At 44.5% G+C, this 23,223-nt stretch overlaps 1 protein-coding gene and 1 long non-coding RNA gene across 2 annotated transcripts; one reads left to right on the forward strand and one right to left on the reverse strand.

Moving 5' to 3' along the window:
* The first annotated feature begins 9,991 nt into the window (after positions 1 to 9,991).
* Positions 9,992 to 18,364, forward strand: LOC109741578 (protein NEDD1). The gene is made up of 10 exons (XM_020300667.4): positions 9,992 to 10,334; positions 11,703 to 11,815; positions 12,383 to 12,643; positions 12,762 to 12,866; positions 14,544 to 14,609; positions 14,693 to 14,914; positions 15,583 to 16,110; positions 16,462 to 17,043; positions 17,211 to 17,393; positions 18,043 to 18,364. Exons 1-10 carry the CDS (start codon positions 10,178 to 10,180, stop codon positions 18,151 to 18,153), a joined length of 2,328 nt encoding a protein of 775 aa, XP_020156256.1. The 5' UTR covers positions 9,992 to 10,177; the 3' UTR covers positions 18,154 to 18,364.
* Positions 18,365 to 18,571: 207 nt separating this feature from the next.
* LOC120964946 (uncharacterized) lies at positions 18,572 to 23,017 on the reverse strand. Its single transcript, XR_012184688.1, has 4 exons — positions 22,580 to 23,017; positions 22,372 to 22,455; positions 19,807 to 22,035; positions 18,572 to 19,340 (listed from the first exon to the last, which is right to left on the reverse strand). It is a non-coding gene; the product is annotated as an uncharacterized lncRNA (long non-coding RNA).
* Positions 23,018 to 23,223: the final 206 nt, after the last annotated feature.

Here is a 23,223-nt window from a genome sequence, read left to right on the forward strand (position 1 = left end):
GAGTATGGGGGAGCAATCAACTAGTCTTCATCGAGCCAACGCAATCAAGAAAGGTGGTCCATCTTGAGGGAGTCAAGATCGTCATCATCTAGCTCAAGTGGACCATGTGCAAGGCAAAGGTTTGCTCTTGATAGGTTTTCTATTTTACCGGTCTCATGATGGTAGTTGGGAGACCGGGTTATAGGATCGATTGCCATACTATCAAGGGGGGCTCTCGATCAGTAGCTTGATCGTATCGTTCATAGAGAGCTCAAACCATTGCATCCTTGCATCATCTTTATTGGTTCTTGTTTGGTTCTTCTCTTTGTGAGTTTTGGAGCTTATGGTCATCTTCATGACAAGCTCGAGTTCATCGAAAACGGAGTTAACATGCATATTCTATGATGTTTTCGATGTTGGAGGTTTTGTCGGTTCTTCTCGGTTGGAGTTTTCTCTCCTCTATATATTAGGCATACCTCCCCTGCCTCTTCTTACTATAACTAGTCGCTGTTTTGATGCTACTCGTCGTCTTATTTCCAACAAGCTTGAGTTTGCTCAATTCGGAGCTCATATGCAGAAGTTATGGCAGTTTTGGTTTCCCGTGGAGTATACTTGTTTTCGTGGAAGTGGCTTTAGGATGGTCCCAGCGGTAGTACCGCTTAGGGGTCACAAGCGGCAGTACCGCTCCGCAGCGGTAGTACCGCTGGTGGGTCCTCAGCAGTAGTACCGCTACGGTATCAGGCCCCTACCACGTCGACTCGAGGGGTCATTTTTCGTGTCGGATAGTGCGGTACCGGAATGTCATCAACATTAGTAACAGGGTCGTACTGACCGAATTGTACCTCGAGGTGTTTTCATAAGCAGGGAATTATTTCTGCTTATATCATCCAGATCATAAGAAAGGTTAAACAAACCAATGGAAAGGAAAAATGATTAATTGATTATTCAAATTAATCAATGGGAAGGAAAATGTGTTTACACACAAAAATTGGGAGTACATCCTTCCCAGGAAAAAAAGCGGAGAAGGAAATACATGATAGGGCAGCAAGTTCAAAAAGCATTTAGATAAAGGGGCGAGGGAAGAATCATGATATTACCCATACAACGGTGTTTGGATAATTGATCAAGGGACATGTAGCATTGCGTTTCCACTGTTCTCAATGATATTCGGAATAACATAGTCATGCTCCGAGGTGGCGATAACATGGTGTTTCAAGTAAGGGTTGGATCTAAAGATCACAAGAAATACAAAGGAACACTTCCAAGATTATCTCGAAATGTAAGGATTAACCAAACACAACCACATCTGTGTTGGCAGAAAGTCAAGGATGTCATCGATGATATCACCAATCATCGAAGAGCAAGGATGGTATTTCCCAACATGAATTCGATTGACATCATCTCTGAAGAAATCATAGTGTTGACGGTGATCACGACAAATTTTGTCGGGAGATTCTAGGAAGATGCCATCGAGCAGCGATGACAACAAACAACAAGGAAAGATGAAGTGAAAGGCCATGAGAACCACGGATTTGACACAAGCTCGAAATCAAACTTGTTGTTTGAGATGAAATGATATGACGAGGAAAATCGACGTAAGCTTAGCTCATCGTCGAAAATTGTGCTCCGGGAAGGACCAGGTAGCACAGTTAAATTAGCACGATAATGATATAGCCGATCAGGCTAGGAATGATGTGACAGAGTATCACTCCAATTAAGAATTTACAAGAGGTAGTGCAATGACACAACATCATCGAGATAACATGAGGCAATACTTGAAGGTAGATCAAATTAGAGGTTGGATAGGTGAAATGACTTGCAGGAGACAAGTATTTTAACTTGTCCGGGAAATGGAATTAAGGAGAAACTATGGTCGGAACCACGATTATGAATGACCAAACCACCGATACAAGATGAACTTATAACAAGGGGTAAATATTTTTACGAGCAACTTCCATGATAAGTTCTACATCGGGTCCATGGGCATGAACACAAAGGTTCAAGGTCGACTCCCACTTCTTCAATGCATAACCTTTTATTCACTCCTCGTTTTCGAAGAATTTGTAGTGCGGAAGATTTATCTGGTGAAGCACCAGAAGAGCATGACTCACATCTCTTTCGAGTTCACACGGATTAGGGAAGGCATAGGTTCAACCCATAGGGGTATCTTAGGAACATATACCACTAACTTCAGGATTAAAATACACCAGCTCGAAAGCAGAGCATGGTTGACAAAAGCGGATGATAGACTTTACCAGAGGCATTATGTGTCAGGGAAAATCTCACAAGTTTAATGAATATGAAGGACATTGTCGGATAATCCAACCAAGGATATGGCGGTCCATAAAAGATCTGATGTGAGTATCGATAATCAACCAGACGAAGAAGGGGATGCAAAGGCATCGTCTTATAGAAACGTCTGAATAATTTGATGCTTGAGTACAAAGGAATTATGATTTCAAGACGAAGGATCAGAAGCAGAGGCTCTGATCAAAAGATGAGTAAGTTGAATAGACTTAGAGGTGCACCCGATCAAATCTTGATTGGGCAAGAACCAGCTCATATTCGGAACAATGTCTGAGCCGGAAAGAAAATTTCCAAGGATTAATTGATGATCGTGTGAATTCACACACATGCTAAATCAACAGGATCAGAATGTTAATCCCAAAGGATTTTAATGGATATCGCTAGACAAATGGAATTAACCAGAAAGCAAGTATGCAAGAATTCCAAGAGCAATAGGTTGTAGCGGATTTTCGGAAGATCAAATAGTATTTCAAAGAATTTTGTGAGACACATGAACAAATGGGGATGAACGAATCCCCGATAATTGTGAGGAATTATTCGTACACGTATTCAGGCGGAAAAGGAGCTGCAACGTAGCAGGCACAATGGATTCTCAAAATACCTGAAAGTATTACAAGGCATCTTGTAATAACAAGATCAACTGGGGATGACAATAGGAACGACAGGTGTATGTAGTTATCCAGAGGGATTTATCGGTGATAGGGAATTGCAAAAGCGATCGGTACAAGTCTCGAGAGAAAATCGGAGAGTATCTTCGAAATCTTCTGGTGTAGCAGCGATCATCTGTAATAAGGGGCTCTCCGGGAGGAATTATTTACGAGAACCTAGAGTTAGAGTTAGCAAAATCATTTAACCCGAATAGAAGAGAGATCAGAGTCCCAGAGTAAAGATCGAGAAGTAAAAGATCCTAACACCACCCAATAGTGATGTGGGCCCGTAAGACACACAACCAATGTTAGTAAAAGTTTTTCAGTGACTAGACTCAACTTCGACCAAGGAGTTGGAAAGGGGGCTACCTACAGGCAGTCGGCTCTGATACCAACTTGTTACGCCCTCAGTTCAATCGTACATTAATCATACACGCAAATGTGTACGATCAAGATCAAGGACTCACGGGAAGATATCACAACACAACTCTAGACACAAAATAAAATAATACAAGCTTTATATTACAAGCCAGGGGCCTCGAGGGCTCGAATACATAAGCTCGAATACACAAGAGTCAGCGGAAGCAACAATATCTGAGTACGGACATGAGTTAGACAAGTTTGCCTTAAGAAGGCTAGCACAAAAGCAACAACGATCGAAAAGGCAAGGCCTCCTACCTGGGAGCCTCCTAACTACTCCTGGTCGTCGGCGGTCTCCACGTAGTAGCAGGCATCGGCGGTGGCATCTGGCTCCTGGGCTCCGACATCTGGTTGCATCAACCGGAAAGAAGAAGAAAGGGGGAAAAGGGGGGAGCAAAGCAACCGTGAGTACTCATCCAAAGTACTCGGAAGCAAGAATCTACACTACATATGCAACATTATCAATGGAAGGCTGTATATGTGGACTGGGCTGCAGAAATGCCAGAATAGAGGGGAGAGCCTAGTCCTATCGAAGACTAGCATCTTCTGGAAACCACCATCTTGCAGCAACAGGAGGGAGTAGAGTAGCATAAAGTAAAGTAGTAGAAGTGTTATCAATCTTGGCCAGAGATCCTTTCTCGACTCCCTGCGAGAAAGCAATCCCAGAGCCATACTATCCATTTATCACCTCATATCCAAGTCTCATCTCAAGTATCCAGTTCTAGTTGTATCGATCGGGATACAACTCCAAGTGTCCGTTACCGTAGGACAGGCTATCGATAGATGTTTTCTTCCCTGCAGGGGTGCACCAACTTACCCACCACGCTCGATTAACTCCAGCCGGACACACTTCCCTGGGTCATGCCCGGCCTCGGCCAAACAATACGCCGCAACCCGACCTAGGCTTAATAGAGAGGTCAGCACGCCGGACTAAACCTATGCCCCCAGGGGTCATGGGCAATCGCCCCGGGAACTCCTGCACGTTGCGTGGGCGGCCGGTGAGCAGACCTAGCTACCTCCTTAAAAAAGGCGGGAGCTTACCAGTCCAACCCGGCGCGCGCCGCTCAGTCGCATGACGTCTATTAAGCTTCGGCTGATGCATACGACGTAGAACGCCCATACTATGCCCACGTGATGGTTAGTGCTATCAGGCCAGAGGCCCCTCGGATCAAATATCCAAATCATAGTGGATTAGGAACGCGCGGTAACAAGTAGAGACTCACGAAAGATGTGACCCCGTCGCCCCGTCTCGAGGACTTGCGGCAAGGGCTAGGAATGCCCGGCCACGCCTCGTAATTATCTCGCGGGCACCTTCCAGGTCAACCCGACTCCACATCACTCGCAATTATGCTCGCGCGGGTACCCCTCAGGGTCGACCCGTCTTTAGTAACATGGTTCAGTGTAAAGTCATAGTAACCATAGTAACCGTGTGTCCAAACATCAAGGGGAAAACCCGAGGAATCACCCCCGGTGAATTCCACTCGATGTAATCATCAAGGTGAACGTAAGAGGGACCACCCTCGAGGTTCACACTTGAGGGGTTGCACGACAGAGTCGTATCGGAAGTGGTTAAGGCGGAATCACCCTCGATGACCACGACCGAATAACTACACTAGTGGGTTAACATCAGAAGTGCTAATGAGGCCTCACCCTCGGCACTCGATAGTATCCCAGTAGTGTCGAGCAACTAAGGGGAAGTGATGTGATGTGAGGTGTCGGGCTCTGGTCGTCGATCACGTTGATCGAGTAGTCGATGATGAAGCAGGGGCAACAAGGACCAGGTGGGGGGTCACTGATGGATCACTAACCAACCTATACTAAGCAGTTTAGGATAAGCAGGTAGGTAACAATAAGCAGGTTACAAAAGCAGGCTATGCATCAGAATAGGAGCAATCAATTACAGTAGCAAAATCTAATGCAAGCATGAGAGAATGGAATGGGCGATATCGGGATGATCAAAGGGGGGGCTTGCCTGGTTGCTCAGACGAGAAGGAGGGTCGTCGGTGACGTAGTCGAACACAGGGGCAGCATCGGTCTCGGGGTCTACCGAAGAGAAGAGGGGGAAGAACAATAAATGTAAAGCAAACATAGCATCACAAAGCATAACATGGTAATACGCGGTGTTAGGGGTGAACTAACGTATGGCTACACGACATAGGTGAAGGGGGAATTCAACCGGGAATGTTTTCCCGGTTCCGGACCTGTGTCAGACAGATGACCGGAGGGGGAATATTCCGTGTTCATATAGTTAGAGGCATCTGACAGGTAAACGGACCGCGTGTTCAGATTCGTCTCGTCGTTCTGAGCAACTTTCATATATAAAACATTTTCATCTAATCTACGGATTATTTTAAAATATTTTCTAAAGTTTTAAACAATATTATGAAATTATTATATCTAGTTTAATTCGAATTGACCAAGTCAACTTGACTAGTCAAAAGGGCAGATGTGGCCCACATGTTAGACTATTTACCTAAACAAATAAATAAACCTAACTTATTTAATGGGGACCTACATGTCATCTACTACTAGACTAACTTAGCACTAAGCTAGTACTACTAACTAAGCCTAGCCTAATTAAAAATAAGGGTCGGTCATGGCACAGCCGTGCATACACACGAACACACACACGACCATGGCTATGGCTATGGTCGTGGCCACGGCCACCAGCAGTAACAGCGGCATGAGTACTACAGAGCAGCAACAACAGTAGGCAGTAGTAGCAGCAAAGCAGCAACGCTACAAGGAGGAGGAGGGAGCAGCAGCGACAAGGAGCAGAGAGCAGTAGCGGCAAGGAGCAGAGCAAACTTGGAAGCAGCAGCAGCGAATCAACAGCAGAAGTAGCAAGCAGGTGGGAGCAGCTGCGAGCGCACGCAGCAACGGGCGGCGACAAGCAACAGGAAGCACGGCGAGGCGAGGCGCGGGTGGCAGCGGCAGCAGCAGTTAGCGGGGCAGCAACGGGAGGGACGGCCACGCGCGGGCCGGCGGCTCGCGGTGCGCGCGCAAGGAGGGGGTTGCCGGCGCGGGCGACGCAAGCGTGAGACGGTCAGGGTGCACTCAACGGCTGTGAGCACGAGCTCCAGTGAGTCCGGCCGTGTGATGTGCGACGTCTACGGCGATGGATACGAGGGGGAAAAGAGGGGAATCGGTCGGGGGGGGGGGCTCACAGTGAGGTCGGGGCGTGCTTGGAGAGGTCGCGGGGGCGCCGGAGTTGCGGGTCGAGGCAGCGGTAGTGGCGATGCCGATGATGGTGGAGCGAGGCGATCCGGCGGAGGAGAGCTTCCCGACTACAGCTGGTGGTCCATGAGGAAGAAACAGTGTGCGGTGCACCTCGTAGTCAAGGTCTCGGTGCTCGGGGGTGCCAGTGCCCACGGGATCGAGCGGTGCACGGCGACGGCAGCGTCGGCGAGATGCAGAGGGAGAGAACGAGGGATGGAGAGGGGAAAACGGTGGGCTAGGGTTTGCGCGAACGAGCGAGGGGGTCTAGTAGACGCCAGGAAGCAATGGATGGACGGCGTGTGGCGATCCTGGTCACGGACGCACGCCCTGCGTCCACGGCACGAGGGTGAACAGGAGGTAGAAGGAGATGTCGGCTGGGCTGGGCCGGCTCCTGCAGCGAGCAGGCCGAGTGCACAGTGTTATGTTACATATTGCCTTCCTTTCTTTAGTCCTTTTTTTACTCTGTTAGAGATCTATTTGTAAGACCAAATGACTTTAGTTAAATAGGAAATTTGGCCCAAAAATACTAGGTACTATACTTGGTCTGCACAAATGGTTTGATATTTAAAAGACTTCGCAGGATTTTATTTTTAATAGAAATGAGCTATATGGGGCTGTTTTGGTCCTGTTTTAAATAGGTCAGGAGCACCTAATTACCTCAAACGATTTTTTTCTTAGTTAAAAATTACTTAGTGATTATTTACAATAAAACCAACATTTTTATTTTACCTTCTGAATAATTTAATTATTTGACTTGTATTTGAAATTTGAATTTGAACCGGTTTCGAAACAACGCGAGTAACAAAAGTAGTCGTGGTGACGTGGCATCATTAGCAGAGGATTACTGTAGCTTAATTATCCGGGCGTTACAAACCCCGGCGGCTCAAAGCGGCAAGGGCGGCTCAACGCGGCTCCGGCAGGTTGATGTAAATTAAGCTGCACGGGTGGCGATTTACGCACACCTGTTCCATCAGTAAGCGGGCGCAGACGTCGGTGCGTGATGGTGCTGACGTACACTTCAGAGGCACAACACGACACCACCTTTGCTGCACATAAAAATATACAGACCAAAGTAATTGTTTTTTGACAAAAATAAATATACGCTAAAAAAATACTTAGAGGGATGTCACCGGATTCGCCCGGACAACAGATGTGTCTTCCTCCAAGTCGTGGCCTTTTTTTTTTTTTAATCCAATCGATGGAAACGTTACCTGGACTCTGCCCGTCCAAAATTATCCAATGTACCATCCTAGTCAGTTTGTGCGCCTACAATGCTAGTTGAAGTAGTATATGTTGTTTCCTTGGATTTGACCCGGTCTGCACGTCGCAAACTATGGGTGATTCCTTTTGGGAGAGCTTTCTGATTTGACATGTATCAGTAGCAGCAGTAATTGGGGTCTTGCATATTTGTCCGTAGATGGCAAGACGTGGCCGTATTTTCTTGATTGTCCGTGCACGGCTGCAGCGACGTTTACTTCCGATCCGGAAAACGGGACGCCTTCGGTGGATTCCTGCAACGGTGCAAAGGGAATCTTCCTGTTGGTCTTGGCGACTTTGTAGAACAGCGCAGCGGGAATCGATCCGGACGGATCGTCTGGTTGCGTGCGGCCACACGCGCAACCCTAAATCTCTCTTCGCACTACTAGCTCCGAGGTTGACCATGATACTGGTCATAAACGATGAATTTACCGGCTCTGTCTGAGGCTTGCCGGGTTATCCTGCGCGCTTTTCCGTGACGCTTTTTTTATCCGATTAATCGCGAGCTTCACGATCCCTGAAAAGCTCCCTCCAAGAACTCATCACCACCGTGCGCGAGCCCCACGGTGGGCGCCAACTGTCGTGGATTTGTCACGGCAGATGTCCTAGTGTGAGGACTTAGACGTGAGGCCAACGCATCTATGCGGTAGCTTGAAGGGGTTGGTCGGAATCGAGAGACGCAAGGCGGATCAACACACAAGACAAGGATTTAGACAGCTTCGGGCCCCGGGAAACATCATCCGGTAATAGCCCTACATGCTGTTTGTGGTTAGGTCTCATTATGCTCATGAGGGAGTCGCCGTAAACCGGCTCTCCTAGTTGTGTCTAGCCCTAGAGATTGTTTCTTCTTGCTTGTCCCTCTTTGGAGTGCCCTGCCCCTCCTTATATAAGTTAGAGGGGCGGGTTACATGTGGAGTCCTAGTAGGACTAGGACTAGTCTATCTTCTCTTACAAGTTGATTACAAGTCCGGGTCTTGCTTCCTCATAAAGGAAATATTCGCCATCCCTTTCCTCTTAATCCGGCCCATCATAACGTGAGCCGGCCTTCTGGGCTTTGGGCCTTGTTGTCCATCTGACCCGGCCGCCGGGTTACTAATGAGTCGCCAAGATCGGGCAGGTTATCTGTGAATTGCCAAGCTCCGGGCGGGTCACCAGTGAGTCGCCAATTCCGGTCGGGTCATACCGCGGGATATATCCCCGACACGGTAGCTGTCGCAACAGCGCGCGGTGCTGCTCGCGACGGTCGGTGACATTCCTCTTTGTTGTTGTGCGAGAGGAGTTGGATCTCACACACCACATCGACAACGTCGGTGGTGATCCCCTTGGTCGCCGTGCGAGAGGTGGAGAAGCAGGCAGACGGATTGGATCCGACATGCGACATCCATGGCGGCTTCCGTCATTTTATCGTACACGGGCATGACGCGACGGGCCTGAGTCGCCTCCTCCATTCACCGTGGACGGGCGCCGATGCCCTTCGACGCTTTTATTATTTGATGTGGTTTTGCACCAGAGGAGGCGTTGCCTCTCACTGAGGTGGTGGTGTTGAAGGAGATTCTGTTGCTCACGGAGGTGTCGCTGCCGGAGGGAGTATTATTGCTATGTAGAGGCGAGGCAGAGGAAGAGTTGTTGATGTTGGCGGAGGCGGTGCGCTAGAGGCGGAGCTGCTACTCGAAGAGGATTGAAGAGGTCGGCAGCTTCGTCTTCCACTCTTTGAACTGGTGATGAAGAAGGGTAAGATTGCGTGGGTTGATGCCTCAGCCAGTGTCCCTTCAACGATTTCTAGATCTCGCTTAAAGCGACAAGTGACTAATGTGGTCTTCAAAGCCTGATATAACGAGGACGTTTACATGTGTCCATTTTCTTTGCTGCCGGTTCAGTGCAATTTTCAATTTTCGATGGGCAACGTACTATCGAAGGCAGAAGATGACCAGCATAATTTTCGATGTAAATTTTTTATTGATCATTTTGTGTCAAATTGTCTTTGTATTGTAATTAGCTACTGTTTTTCTTAATAATTATCAGATCTAATATGCGCTTTGGGTGTATTTTGTAGAAAAACCCATCAATCCAAACAGACCCAAACAAAACTTGTCGAAAGAACCGGCCGCCTCCAGCGTGGCAGCCAGCAGGGGAACCTTGGAATGCACACTAGCGAGAGCCGGCCCCAACGTCACCAACCGGTTCAGTTCAATCCAGCAAAAACAATTTCAATTTCAAATTTCCTCCTCCTCCTCCGCCGCAGCCGCACCCACCAGCGCCAAACCCCCACGGGAGCCGGCCACGGGCCCAAACCCTAACGAAATCCGCAAGCCGCCGCCGTCCCTCGTCCAGCTCGGGGCCCGGATCCGATGGGGTTCGTGGATCCGGCGGCGCCGCTGCTCGCCACGTGCGGCGGCGACACGGTGAAGCTCTTCGACGTCACGGTGGAGTCCGGCGACCCCTGCGTCCTCGCCTACTCCCCCGCTCCCGGCCACCCCGTCAACGCCGTCAAGTGGAACCACACCAGTCAGTAACCATCTCCCTCCCCCCAGCTCGCTCGCTGCCCTCTCTCACCCCCGTTCTCAGATCTCCCCAATTCGCCTGCTTTGCGTCTACGCGAGGATCTCCGTTTGCGAGTAGAGCTTCGATCCTTTTGTCGTCGTCTGACGTGCCATCAGTCTCTAGCGTTGTCACCGAGTTTTCAATCTTCTGGGACAGTATTTAAGTTATTTGTCTAAATTTCTCATCCTAGAGACGCAGGATCAAAATGTAGCTCATATAGCTATGCTTACTAACGGTATGTGGGCGGAATAAACAAGAGGTCTTTTGGAGATATCAACATTGATGGATGGATCTACTCGGTTTGCCAACAGTAATTTTGTACGTAGTTTGTAAGAGCTCTGTTTGCTCAAAGACAATAACTGACGAAGAAATAGTATCAGTACTGTTGCACCCCATGATATTTTTTTCCGAGTATTATTATATTTAATTACACACTCCATTACTATCAGCTGCCTACTGGTGCATGATTATAGTGATTATGCAACCATTATTTTCTGTTCTAGTGATGAGCTAGTCTGCAGTTTCATTTCACGTGCCTTGTTCCATGGACCTTGCATTTTGCATTTCTATGCACATGAATTTGGGTTGTGATCATGATTGCTGGTTTCTTAGCAATGCAATTCTTATAATAGCTCCTTGTAATTCCTAGGTCCTGTTTGAGAGGGATATCATCCTACAGAAGCTAGCTTCTGTAAAAAAGGTAGTGGAGAGGTTCTTCACCTTCCTTGTACGTGGAACCCTAGAAGACACATTTGAGGAGTTTCCACATCTTTTTTAGATGATTTTGGACTTTCCCCAGATAGGGCCTTGAAATAGCATATTATCTGTTCCTTAGGAAGGCTATTCCTTGCATTGTTGATTTTGCCAATTATTTATTTAGTCAAGTGGCATGACTTGTAGTACAACCTCGAGCAATCGAACTAAAATTTTAACTTCCAGTCTTCCCATGATCAATTTTCATGTTCTGTAGGCTTAGTTTTTGTTGTTGTTGTTGTTGTTGTTGTTGTTGTTGTTGTTGTTGTACTAGGAGGTTGGCAAGATGCGGTGTGCTTTCTTCATGCCCTTGTTTGGTTTTGTATTAAAATCTCAATGAAGTATACATAATGCATATTAGGGAAAACATGATATCTATAAAGTTATAACGCTGTTCTTGTATTTAATCTTAGTGCAATGTTTGTTATGTCACTCTTGAGTCTAATGATGTGTTTCCTGAATTAACTAGGTTTTCTTACAAGTAGTTTAAACTTATTATCTTAATGAAATGGTTCCATAATCTAATTGCATAATGAATCTAAGTAATAACACCAACTCATTGCCGTATTAAACCTGCAGATCTAATCGTAGCAAGTGCTGGGGATGATAAAAAGATCTCATTGTGGCATAAAAAGGGTCAAAATGTAGGACAGCTACCGACATCAACTGTTGATCGTGGGGATGACATTGAGGTATCAGTGCATTCTTATGATTTTGTGCTCACATCTTTAACTGTCAGATATGTGTGGTAGTCATTTTCATGTAACATTCTGTTGCTAGTTCGAGTAGCAGTTCCAATTTTCGTCTGTCATTTATTTGTATGACAGGCCTGCAGTTTCAGTTGCCTGTCCATTGATGTTGTTGCATAGGTATCTCGTCGCCGCTTCAAATGAGCAGTTTGGTAATACAACTAAAAGGTGTACCTAATATTGTTTGCTCTGGCAGCAATGCAACAACCAGACTTACAGTGATACCTTTTATAGCATCGTTTCTGTTACTTGCTTGTTCTATTATACCCATGATGTAAGTTTAAAAGCATGCTTGTTTCTTTTTATTTTTTTGCCTCTTTACTCTACAAAAACGGCTTTATCTTGCTCTCTAACTTGAAATACGGCAATTGGGCTTTCACTTATTTTTCAAACCCCATGATATGTAACAGCTGCCTTTCCGTACTAGACAATCGGCCGATGACATCTCGAATATATTATTTCCTATATATAAGCTGGGGCTGAACACAACAAATTGTATTTTCTTGGCAGGAATCCATATATTCCATCAGTTTTAGCAACAAAGGTTCTCGATATCTTTGTTCTGGTGGGAGTGGCCATATTGTTAGGATATGGGATTTGCAGCGGAAGAGATGTATCAAATGGCTAAGTGGTCACACTGACACCATTACTGGTGTAATGTATAACTGCAAAGATGAACATTTGGCATCAATAAGCATGAAGGGCGACCTTATTCTTCACAATCTTGCTTCTGGAGCACGTGCTGCTGAACTTAGTGATCCAAATGGACAGGTAATATATATTTTTTTGTAAATGACAATGCCTCACAGTATGCTCTAGCTTTACTGGAATTCTGGAAATTTTGATTCTGACTTTATGAGCTTTCTTTTATTTTTTTCTGCAAGGCCAGGTTTTGAGAGTGCTCGATTATTCACATAATAGTAGGCATATATTGGCGACAGCAGGCGATGATGGTTCTGTGCATCTTTGGGATACAACCGCGAGGACTCCAAAGGTAAATAATATTGCCTTGGTAACTAGTTAGGTTCCACCTGTTATTCTAGTGTTCACCCTATGACATGGGTGTTGCCATTTTGTTGTATTTAATGCGAAAGTAGAATGCAGAATTGAGATAGCAAATTGATATGTGAAAAAGGAAAGTTGAGTTTCAATACCTCTCTAAACTTTGAATGTATGCTTGCCAACAACGTGTATTATAGATCATTATCCTTTCTTGCACTCCAATCATCTTTTTCTGCAGAACAATGAACGTGCATTTCATCCTCAGCTTCCTTTGCAGTCTGTCCCTTTGTGACGATGATTTTGATATGAAAGTTATGTTGCCGTATCGCCTTATCTGAGATTCTCTTCATTTCTTCGAGAAACTTCCGACAGGAGCTTCATTTGAAGTTTCAAGTTTGACAAGTTAGATTGAACAAAACTGATGCAGATACACCAAGGATTTTTGTAGTATTTAGGGAAGCTGAGATCAAGATTCACTATTTGTTGATTGGCATTAGTAAAACTGCTTGCTCAAGTGGATTAGCTCCCACAACTCCGCCATGGCCGCCGGCGCTCGCTAGAGCTCGCACACACGCTGTGCGCCGCGCTCGCGTCGCGCCCCCTCCCGTGCTGCCGTCCGTCGCACTCTGGGTATCTCCCCGGCTCCTGCTGACTGTCGTTGACCGCGTGAGCCTGATCCTCTGCCCCCAGATAGCTGCCCCCCTCCACGCTCCTCCTCTTGGCCGTCCTCTTCGTGGCCTCTCTGGCAGCGCGCGCCCTCCGGTTCGACCTCGAGTCCGACCACACCAAGTGCATCGCCGCCGCCGTCCGTCACACTCCAGAAATCTCCCGGGCTCCCGCTAACTGCCGTCTGGATGCCTGACGGGTGGTTCCCCATCCCGGACGTGGAGGACGCGCGCATCCAGGAGCTTGGCCGGTGGACGGTCGCGTGGCACGTTGGCCTGGTGGGCGATGGCAGGCTGCGGTTAGCTAGCGACGGTGGTGTACGAGCAGGCCTGGATCAACACCTGCCTTCTCACCTCCTTCAGGTCAGCGTCCTTCAGCTAGCTAGCGACTGGTTAATTTGGACTGCCGGCTAGCTAGCTGCTGTGTGCGTTGATTGAGAGGATAACAGAGGGGCAACGCGTTCTGAAGATTGAGAGGAGAAGATGTCATTGATTGATTTTGTGCTGCTGCTGTGTACTACTGCTGGGGAAATATTTAGACACTTTTGAACAATTTAATGTGCTACTGTTTTTATTGTTGCTATCCAATGCAGATCGATGTTAGGCCTATGACAGTTTTAGATAGTTGGAACCCCACGTGCCATTATGTGCAAAAAGTCAGACTGTGTGAGTGTATATTGAAGGTGTTTGATGAAATGTTTGAACCAAATATCGGCTTTATTAGGGGATTAAGTTTAGGGCATCTGCTAGCTGAGAAAAAGTTTAATCCCTCTTTTTTTTGACTTTTTGGGATAGGGAGAAGGTTTAAGGGATTAAGTTTAGGGCATCTACTAGAGATGCTCTAAGATTCATACAATTGCTGGTTCACTGATTAGTGTAAAAGGTTGAGATCAGTTATGTGAACTGCCCTTGCTGTTTATGACTTGATGTGTTAACCCAGATTTATCATGGTGTATTTGTGCTTTCTTCAATGCTACTCTTGAATCGACTAATGCCTTATGCAGGTCTCATGGCTAAAGCAACATTCTGCACCCACAAGTGGTGTTTGTATCTCACCCTCCAGTGACAAGGTTTATTTTAGTATTATGCTTGGCGTTTGATGTTTGATTTTTTACTGGGCACAAATAATCTTTATCATATTTGGTTCTTTTAGATAATTGCTACAGTTGGCCTCGATAAGAAGCTATACACACTTGATTCTGCATCAAGAAGAGCGACACACACTATTCCTCATGATGCCCCTTTCTCATCATTGGCATATAATGATGATGGCACAATATTGGCAGCTGGCACAAACAGTGGGCGTGTGGTATTCTATGATGTTCGGGGCAAACCCCAGCCATTGACAATTCTTCGTGCGTACAATAGCTCAGAGGTGGGGAACCTTACATCTCTCTTTTCCTCATTGGTGCCCTGCGATTTATTGTTGACATAGAAATAATGATGTTCTCTGGTGGTTTGTATATTAATATGTACACATATTAGTGCAACACTTCCACTTGTATAAAAGTATGCCAACTACCACTGTTCAATATATTTTATTAGTTCAGCGCAGATGATTAAAAAAAGCGCTGCCTCTGGTTATAGCTTATACTGCACCATAATACGAGAACAAATTATTCATTCCTTTTGAAAATAGAAACCTGCATGGAGATGGAACTGTATGAACAATGTTGCTGGTCAAATTTAATACTGAATATTAACAATGGTATTTCTACTTCTTAGTCTATGCTTAAATGTTATTTCGAACTCTCATATTGTATGTAAATCTGTAAAACATGTTTCGCAAATCAATTCGCTATTTTGTTCTTGTGCGCTCAATGTTGGGAATAGTATTAGTGACTTTCATATATTTTGTAATTTTGTTATGCTTGCACAGAAATTTGTGCACTTTGCAGAGTCCCTGTTTGTGAAATTTGATAACCTCCTAGTTAAACAAGGTTAAAAGACTGCCATGGGCTTTGATGTATAACTGTTTAACAAGTTCCATTATATCTGCTCTCTTGAGTTGTTTAACATTTTCGAATTTACATTGCTTGCCAGGCTGTGACAAGTTTATGCTGGCAACGGTCAAAACCTGTCATTGTTAGCGAGAACAGTTCCTCAGAAGTTGCCCTTCTGGGGGGAACTAGTGAAGATTCTATTCTTATGCCAGATCCTTTGCCTTCAGCAACACCTTCAACTTTTCCATCTGGAGCAGGCATTACGAGTCTTCGCTCTTCTTTGACAGGGAACACAAGTGGATTTCTTTCCACTTCAAAGTCTTCTACTGCAGAGGAAACTCCATATAGGGCCCGTCCATTGTCTGGTGGGCCATTATCAAAGCTACAGGCTCCTCGTGGCAACTTCAGTATAAAGGATGATATGGATGTATTTTCTCCACTTGTTGATGTCCAGCCTTTCACACCATCCAGCAACAGCTGGTGGGATGAGCAGGGGAGTGATGAAACAAAAAAAGATGATAAATCTGGAGATAAGAAGTTATTAGCAACTAGGAAGTTCCAGTATATGGAAGGGAACAGTGAGCCACATCCAATCTCGGACTGGAGGTCTAATTCCGTTTCAAGACAGGTTTCTTTCTTCTGGAAAACCTATTATTGTTTGGACTCCACTACAAATCTGATGTCAGATTTTTGACCATGGTAAATCGAACGTTTTTCATGACAAATTATGGTCTCCGAGGATGGCAAGTTCAGTTGGCGAGCATGGCAAATCCGCCTCAGTTCAGTTTTGTCAGAAAATTGCCGTGCTTGCAAGCTACATTTGCCATCATTGCGCCAATATAAACTGCCATGAAAAACGTCAGATTTGCCATGCCTAAAAATCTGACATCAGATTTTTTGTGTTTTCGTATTATTTTTACTGTCTCTGTTCTCTGTCATCTCAGGATGCCAATTGAGCCTTCTTAACTTTGTTCTGCAGGATGGCGCCTCATCTGCGAGTAGCTCACCCGTGCCATCATGGAAGAGTGAACCATCTATCTCCCCACCAGAATCATCAACTGGAAATGCATTGCCCGACAGGCTGACACATCGTCAACAAATCTCACGCTTTGGGCAATCAGCCTTTCAGACTGGCAGTTTGGCGTTTGCAGGTTTACAGGATTCAGCTTCATCCACCAGTCTCTCATTGAAAGGTTCTCTGACAAGTAACATTTTAATGAACTTACAAAACAAGGGCATCTTGAGCAATACGCAGTCTTCCCTCGAGACATCATCTGCCAGCCTACAGACTTCAGTTTCCTCATCCTTCATGTCCAAGACTCTGCCATCGGTGAATTCTGATTTACCAGGAGCAGCACCTTCCAAATCCGCATGGAAACCGTCAACTTTGACTGATAGATTGAGCACATCCTCTGTTTTTAGTGAAGGATTAGCTTCAGCATTTGGTTCACCAAAATCAAAGAAGACTGGAGCAGAAACAAAAGATGAACTGCTTACTAGTCTATTATCAAGACAGGAGGCACCAATGACCTCTTCGTCTGGAAGCCTTCTAGCAAGCAACGTAAGAATTATTTGTTAATTTTTCGACTTAAAAATGTAAACACAACTACTCCCTCCGTTCCATATTACTCGTCGCTGATTTAGTACAAAGTTGTACTAAATCAGCGACGAGTAATATGGAACGGAGGGAGTATTTACTAATGGAGTGTCCATATGCAATTTTATTAGGGGGTAGTGCCACCACAATTGCCAACCTCAGGTTCGTCAGCTGATCAACAGGGAGCTTCTTCGTTCTCCCTTCAGTATGTTCAGCGCATGCTCGAGGAATCTCTAGGATCGGTTCACAAGTCTATACATGAGGATGTGAGAAATCTCCACATTGAACTTCTAAGACAGTTTCACATGCAGGAGGTAAGAAAACTGTAGGTTCTGTTTTGTGTAGTTGCTTTGTGGCCTAGTTCTTTCTTGTTGTCAATTGCAAGCACCTATATTTCTTTTGTTATGGTTTACTTGCCAGAAATTATCGTTGTTTGTTGTTGTTGTTGCATACACGACTGTCCTTGCTAATGGTATCTAGCTGTATCAGGCCATGTATCACCATTATCACCTGTTAGTAAATGTAATTCGAAACATCAGCGTTCAACATGACAACTTGGCTAACACATGCAGCTCTTGGTATTATCTCAAAATCACCTATATGTAGTTAGCCAAAACAGGATTTTTGACATAGTATACTCCGAGTTGCTGGTATGGCATGCATCCTTTTCTTGACCTAGGCAAACTGAACGTTTGTGTATTTGGAAGTTTGGCCAGCTGGTGGCAAGAGTCCACTATGCAAGTGATAAGCTCGCTTGTGTTTATCGTTCTACCAATTGCCTTCCATTTAATGCATCTTGCTATTATTTGGTGCTTATGTTCCTTTTGACACAATTGTTACTACCAGTTCAGCTCAGCCCATGGGATGGAGAATCTATTAGATTGTTTATCCGTGTGGTTTTCAGTTGTGCTAGTTACGTTTAGTACATGTATTTAACATAATGACCTTTTCTGCAACAAGCAGATGGAAACGTCTGGCGTTATGAACTTGGTCCTGGAGAAGCTGGAAGGCCTGACCAAGGAAGTGCAGCAACTGAGAAGGGAAAACCAGCAGCTCCGACATCAGCTTCTCTGATTTGTAGTTTTGGTGTTCAATTTGACATGTGGAAGATTGCAATCCTCGCTGGATTCCGGGAATGGCTTGGCGTTGGCGACGGCGATTGATTCTTATATTTGGTGTTTGTTTAGTTAATTCTTTTTGGAGCAAGTTTGTCTAGTTCAGGAAATTCATTTTCGACACGGTTGTACATAGCATCTTTCAATTTAGAAGCATGTTGTTTATCTTTTGTTTTATGTTTGCTTGCTTGCATATCCATAGGATTATTTTCCCCTTAGAATTCATATGTACTGGTTTTCATAGGAAAGTTTTCATCCACTCTAACCTCTTGTGAATATCCTCTGTTTTTCTTGTGCACAATCAATTGTCCAAACTAATTATGTAGTATTGAAAAGACATGCTGCTCTAATCCTTAGTTTATAATTCATGAGAATCAAAGAGGCCCTTGCTGAAATCATCCGAACTAGAGAAGCCTTTATATACAACTAGATGACCTGTCGCGCCATTTGGCGCGCGAGACAAATTTGAAGCAAGAACTAAACGAGACTACTTTGTTTTTTTTTCTAGTAGACAATGTTGATGTATACTCTTTTGCAAAGTGTCGTGGATCTGCATACAAATATTTTTTTTCTCATTTGTAATGTCGTGCTCAAATTTTTTATTCAAATGGCAAGCAAATAAATTTCTTTACTTAGGCTGGAGGCTTGCATGGAATATTTCTTTCTTGAATGCGGATCAAATCATCAATATGCCAGACAGAAGGGAAACCAAATAGCAACGACGAACAATTCAGTTTGCGATTAAGGAAAAGAATTGCTGAATTTCAAACCCGAAAGAAGGAAGCACTAAGTTAGTTTCTGCAAAATAGGAAAATTTGTATTGTTCTAACACTAATAGATTACAGAACAAAATCTATCCAATAGAAAATTAGGCTTGATGCACTCAATACGCTTTAACGGGCAATAGTGTGGATGGCCTTAGGACTGCACAATCTCTAGGAAGCTATCTATTTATGAACAGAGGTGGTATGAAACAGAGACATGGTTCATGATTTAATCTGTTGATACTAATTACAGCAACATGCACCTGGAGCAAGAGGGGGCACAATCTCGTGTTGTTGCTGAACACTTTTATATCGCTCAACATGGTGGCTGAAGTAGTATGTTCGACTGGTGGTGAGAAGGATGACCCCGGCTCCCAGCTCACTACACACCGAAAATTGGTAACTTATATCTAGGATTAAACCATTTGGAAGCTCTGTATTATACAATAAAAAAACCGAAAACAAGTTTCACAATGGCAACCTAATTAAGAACATGCTCTCCTCAGTCACATAATCATTTAATGAAAAAAGAGAAAGGATCTAGAGCACATCAGACAAGTCTACTGTGATCAGGAGCAGACAAGAACAAGGGACATTCATATTTCATCATCAATACCTCCTACACTATACACAGCCTGTAAAAAAAATATAAAACTTAAAATGTTGTGAAACCAAAAGAAAACACATTGTAAAGAGATGTAAAAGGGACATGCTCGTTAAACTTTACAATCTCTTCCAAGGATTTTTTTATGAAAAGAAAATGTAATGAGTCTCATTGTCAAGAAACTCGTGATTCTCAATAACAGACCATGATATTAATTTCTGAAGTAACATAATACAAGTTGTACCTTCAAATGTTGCTTGTAGTCGCTTTCTTTTAGAATTTCCTTCATTGACCAGCTTATCCCTGAAAAGTTGGCAAGAAAATCAATTTCATAAGTGAATCTTGTGCAAACCAGGAAGAAACAGAATCAAGACACCAAAAGAGAAAACTGGGACAATCAACCCCCACCTTGTACATGACCTTGCACTTCGCCGGTCCTGCAGAATAACAGCGTGCAATGAATGAATAGGAAGATTGATCTTAGCTGCACACACAAAAATATTTGTTGGAAGAACTTTTTGCAGGGTAGTGGATTTTCTTGTTTAAATTTAATGAGAGTGAACAAAATCTAGAAACAAAAAGTACATCACTAAGTTGCGTGTTTCCATGGAGCGGCCGCTGCTTCCCTTTGAGCCACCATAGCCACTGTTTACACATGTGCAGGTTGCCTCTGTCAACAACTCTTATTATCCGCACCTTCCTAGTTCTGAAATTAAAGGAATGGAGCACATAGTTTAAAGATTTAAGAGAATAGTAAACAACTGCAGGTTTCAAAGGTGTGGTAAATTTAACTTGCAAATTTGCATATGTAGACACCCTATAATGTAAAGGATGGCAGTGCCAAAATAACTAAGATACATGCTCTTATCTTATACGCTTTAAAACTTGAGAACATGATTGCCGCGGCTTGCCGCGGCGTGTGTATTTTTGTGGGAAATCATGGTAATATGTGCAGAAGTAAAGAACAAATCGCGTGGATGCTTGTTGGCATGTATAAAATCATAAGAGCATGACGGGAGAACCATGATCATGAAATCAAAATAGATGGATTGCTAGTGCAAGAAGAGAGTTCAGTTATCACCTCAGCTCACCTGGGAAGAAACAACAACTTCCATTTCCAAAAGAAAGAATACCAGCATCAACAATTCTTGATCTGTCAAGAATCCCAACAAGGGGAAGTAAGAAAATACCATAAAGATGAAAATGAACAAAAGAATACATACACGTGTGAAGCTGCTGATAATGGAAGTTGACTATCAATAATGTTGTCAGGTTGCTCTTGCTTTCATTCTACTGATGTCCTCTATAGTACCTCGACCACCGAGCAAGTTTGGAAATGGCCAATATTTGTTTTTCTTGTGAAACATTCTTTGAGATCCCCACATTCTAATTTCCACGAATCATTCAGGTAATCTCGGACTGATAAAATTGCATATTAAAATCATGCTTTAGATAAATTGATTGAAACATTGAGAGAAATCAAATAATAGGTGCAGCAGTAGCAACCTATCATGCTTCTCCCTATCTGTCAGCAGATCCAATCACCACAAGGTCCAATCAGAAGCCCCAACTCACTTGCAATTTACAATCCATTTCCTACATCAAATTAGAGAAATAAACTGGAATCACCGGACCACCAACTATAACAATCAGTGTTATAGATTTTCTTCACTTATGTGAAATAGGAATTTCATGTTGTTCCTCTTGCAAATTGAGAGAAATCAAATAATAGGTGCAGCAGTAGCAACATATCATGCTTCTCCCTATCTGTCAGCAGATCCAACCACCACAAGGTCCAATCAGAAGCCCCAACTCACTTGCAATTTACAATCCATTTCCTACATCAAATTAGAGAAATAAACTGGAATCGCCGGACCACCAACTATAACAATCAGTGTTATAGATTTTCTTCACTTATGTGAAATAGGAATTTCATGTTGTTCCTCTTGCAAATCAGGATAAAGCACTGCATGCATTTAATAAACTTTCATGTACGAAAAATTAGAGAATGCGCAGGGTCGCTAAGAGTCATCTATTACTATTAGCACAACCACAAAAGTGCAATTATTCATAGAATATTAGCATAATTATGTGGCAAATGTTCTCTTAACTAAATACGTTGGATTTCACAAATTTAAAGCTGCAAGGAGAGGAATGGATGGATGAATTCGCAAGAGGAAATGGAAGTATGAGTCCTTCAGATGCATGGAAGAAAGGCAAACTGGAAGACCACAAACACAATACGTGTCGCTCCATTAGAACTAACCTGTGAATCAAATCTTTTAGAATCAGTATATCTGTAAATCTTATAACTGAAAGAAGGGCCATGCCTGTGAAAGCTTCTCCAATGACAATGCCTGACACAAAATTCCTCTCCATGGGATGTAGCTGATAGGTGTGATATACACAAATTTCCTCTCCTTGCAGCGGAAGACAATGTTAAGATGGGGAGAGACCGCAACACCAACAAATTCTGCAAATAAAGAAAGATTAGTCGTGAATAGAGCATCCATGTGAATCAAAACTCTACAATAATCCCCTAAGCCTTTTCATTCTTGCAACCTATGTACACCCAGAGAACAAAAGAGTGCTCATATCATACTAAAAACGCATGTAAGATTATATCTACATGCACACATATATCTTCAACCGAAGCAAAGCAACTCATACATTGCACATGATATCCCTGTAAGGATGTGCCAAGAATATCGAGAATTAATATCAAGCAAGGAAAAAAGCATGAGTTCCAGATTTAGTGAGGTGAGACAGGGTTGACCTGTAACTCACCAATCATTGAAAGAAAACTTACATGTAAATTAGTTTGTGACTGCTGCATCATACAAATGAAAATTGTAACCAACTTCCTCCCTGAAGTAACATCCACATCCAAACTCTGGAATCAAATCAGAAATTAAGATGGGAGAGGAACGAAAAATAAATAGATGTGAATGATCTTCATAGAAAACGGAAGAAATCACACTTGCAGGATGGAGGAACAGTGTGGAGGAAGAGCTCACCTGGTACTCACGCCCTCTGCTCGCCATTTACGCGGGTAGGAGGAGGCACCAGAACGGGGGCAGGAAAAGATGCAGCCTAGCACCAGCCTAAAGAGCGTGCGCTGCCGGTGGAGCCCAGGCCTCACCCTTTCCTGCTCCTCCCACGGCGGCGACCTCTGCCCGATCTGGCATCGGTCGATCCACCGCCGGGACGCCCGGGTCTCCTCTTCCTCCTCCAGATCCCGCATCTCTCCTCTTCCTCCAAATCCGGGGCTGGCTTGCACGGGGGGAGAGAGGGGTTAGCGAGAGAGAGAGAGAGGAGGGCGACGAGGAGGGGGAGGCGAGTGGGACGGGAGGCGCCCGCATCTCTCCTCTTCCTCCAGATCCGGGGCTGGCTTGCACGGGGGGAGAGAGGGGTCAGCGAGAGAGAGAGAGGAGGGCGACGAGGAGGGGGAGGCGAGTGGGACGGGAGGCGGCGGCGAGGGTTTCTCCAGGGGAGCGGCTGCGATTTATACCCCTGCACGTAAAAAGACTAAAATGCCCTCGGCGGGGTTTAAAATTTACAGGCGGTGGCACCAATTTAGGGGCGACGTGGAGGGCTTCGTTTTAGGGGCGACGTGGAGGGGTTCGTTCTGCCTAGCAGTATAGGAGGGTTTATATGTTCA

The sequence above is a fragment of the Aegilops tauschii genome, chromosome 5 (assembly GCF_002575655.3).
Source record: "Aegilops tauschii subsp. strangulata cultivar AL8/78 chromosome 5, Aet v6.0, whole genome shotgun sequence".
Taxonomy (NCBI): Eukaryota; Viridiplantae; Streptophyta; class Magnoliopsida; order Poales; family Poaceae; genus Aegilops; species Aegilops tauschii.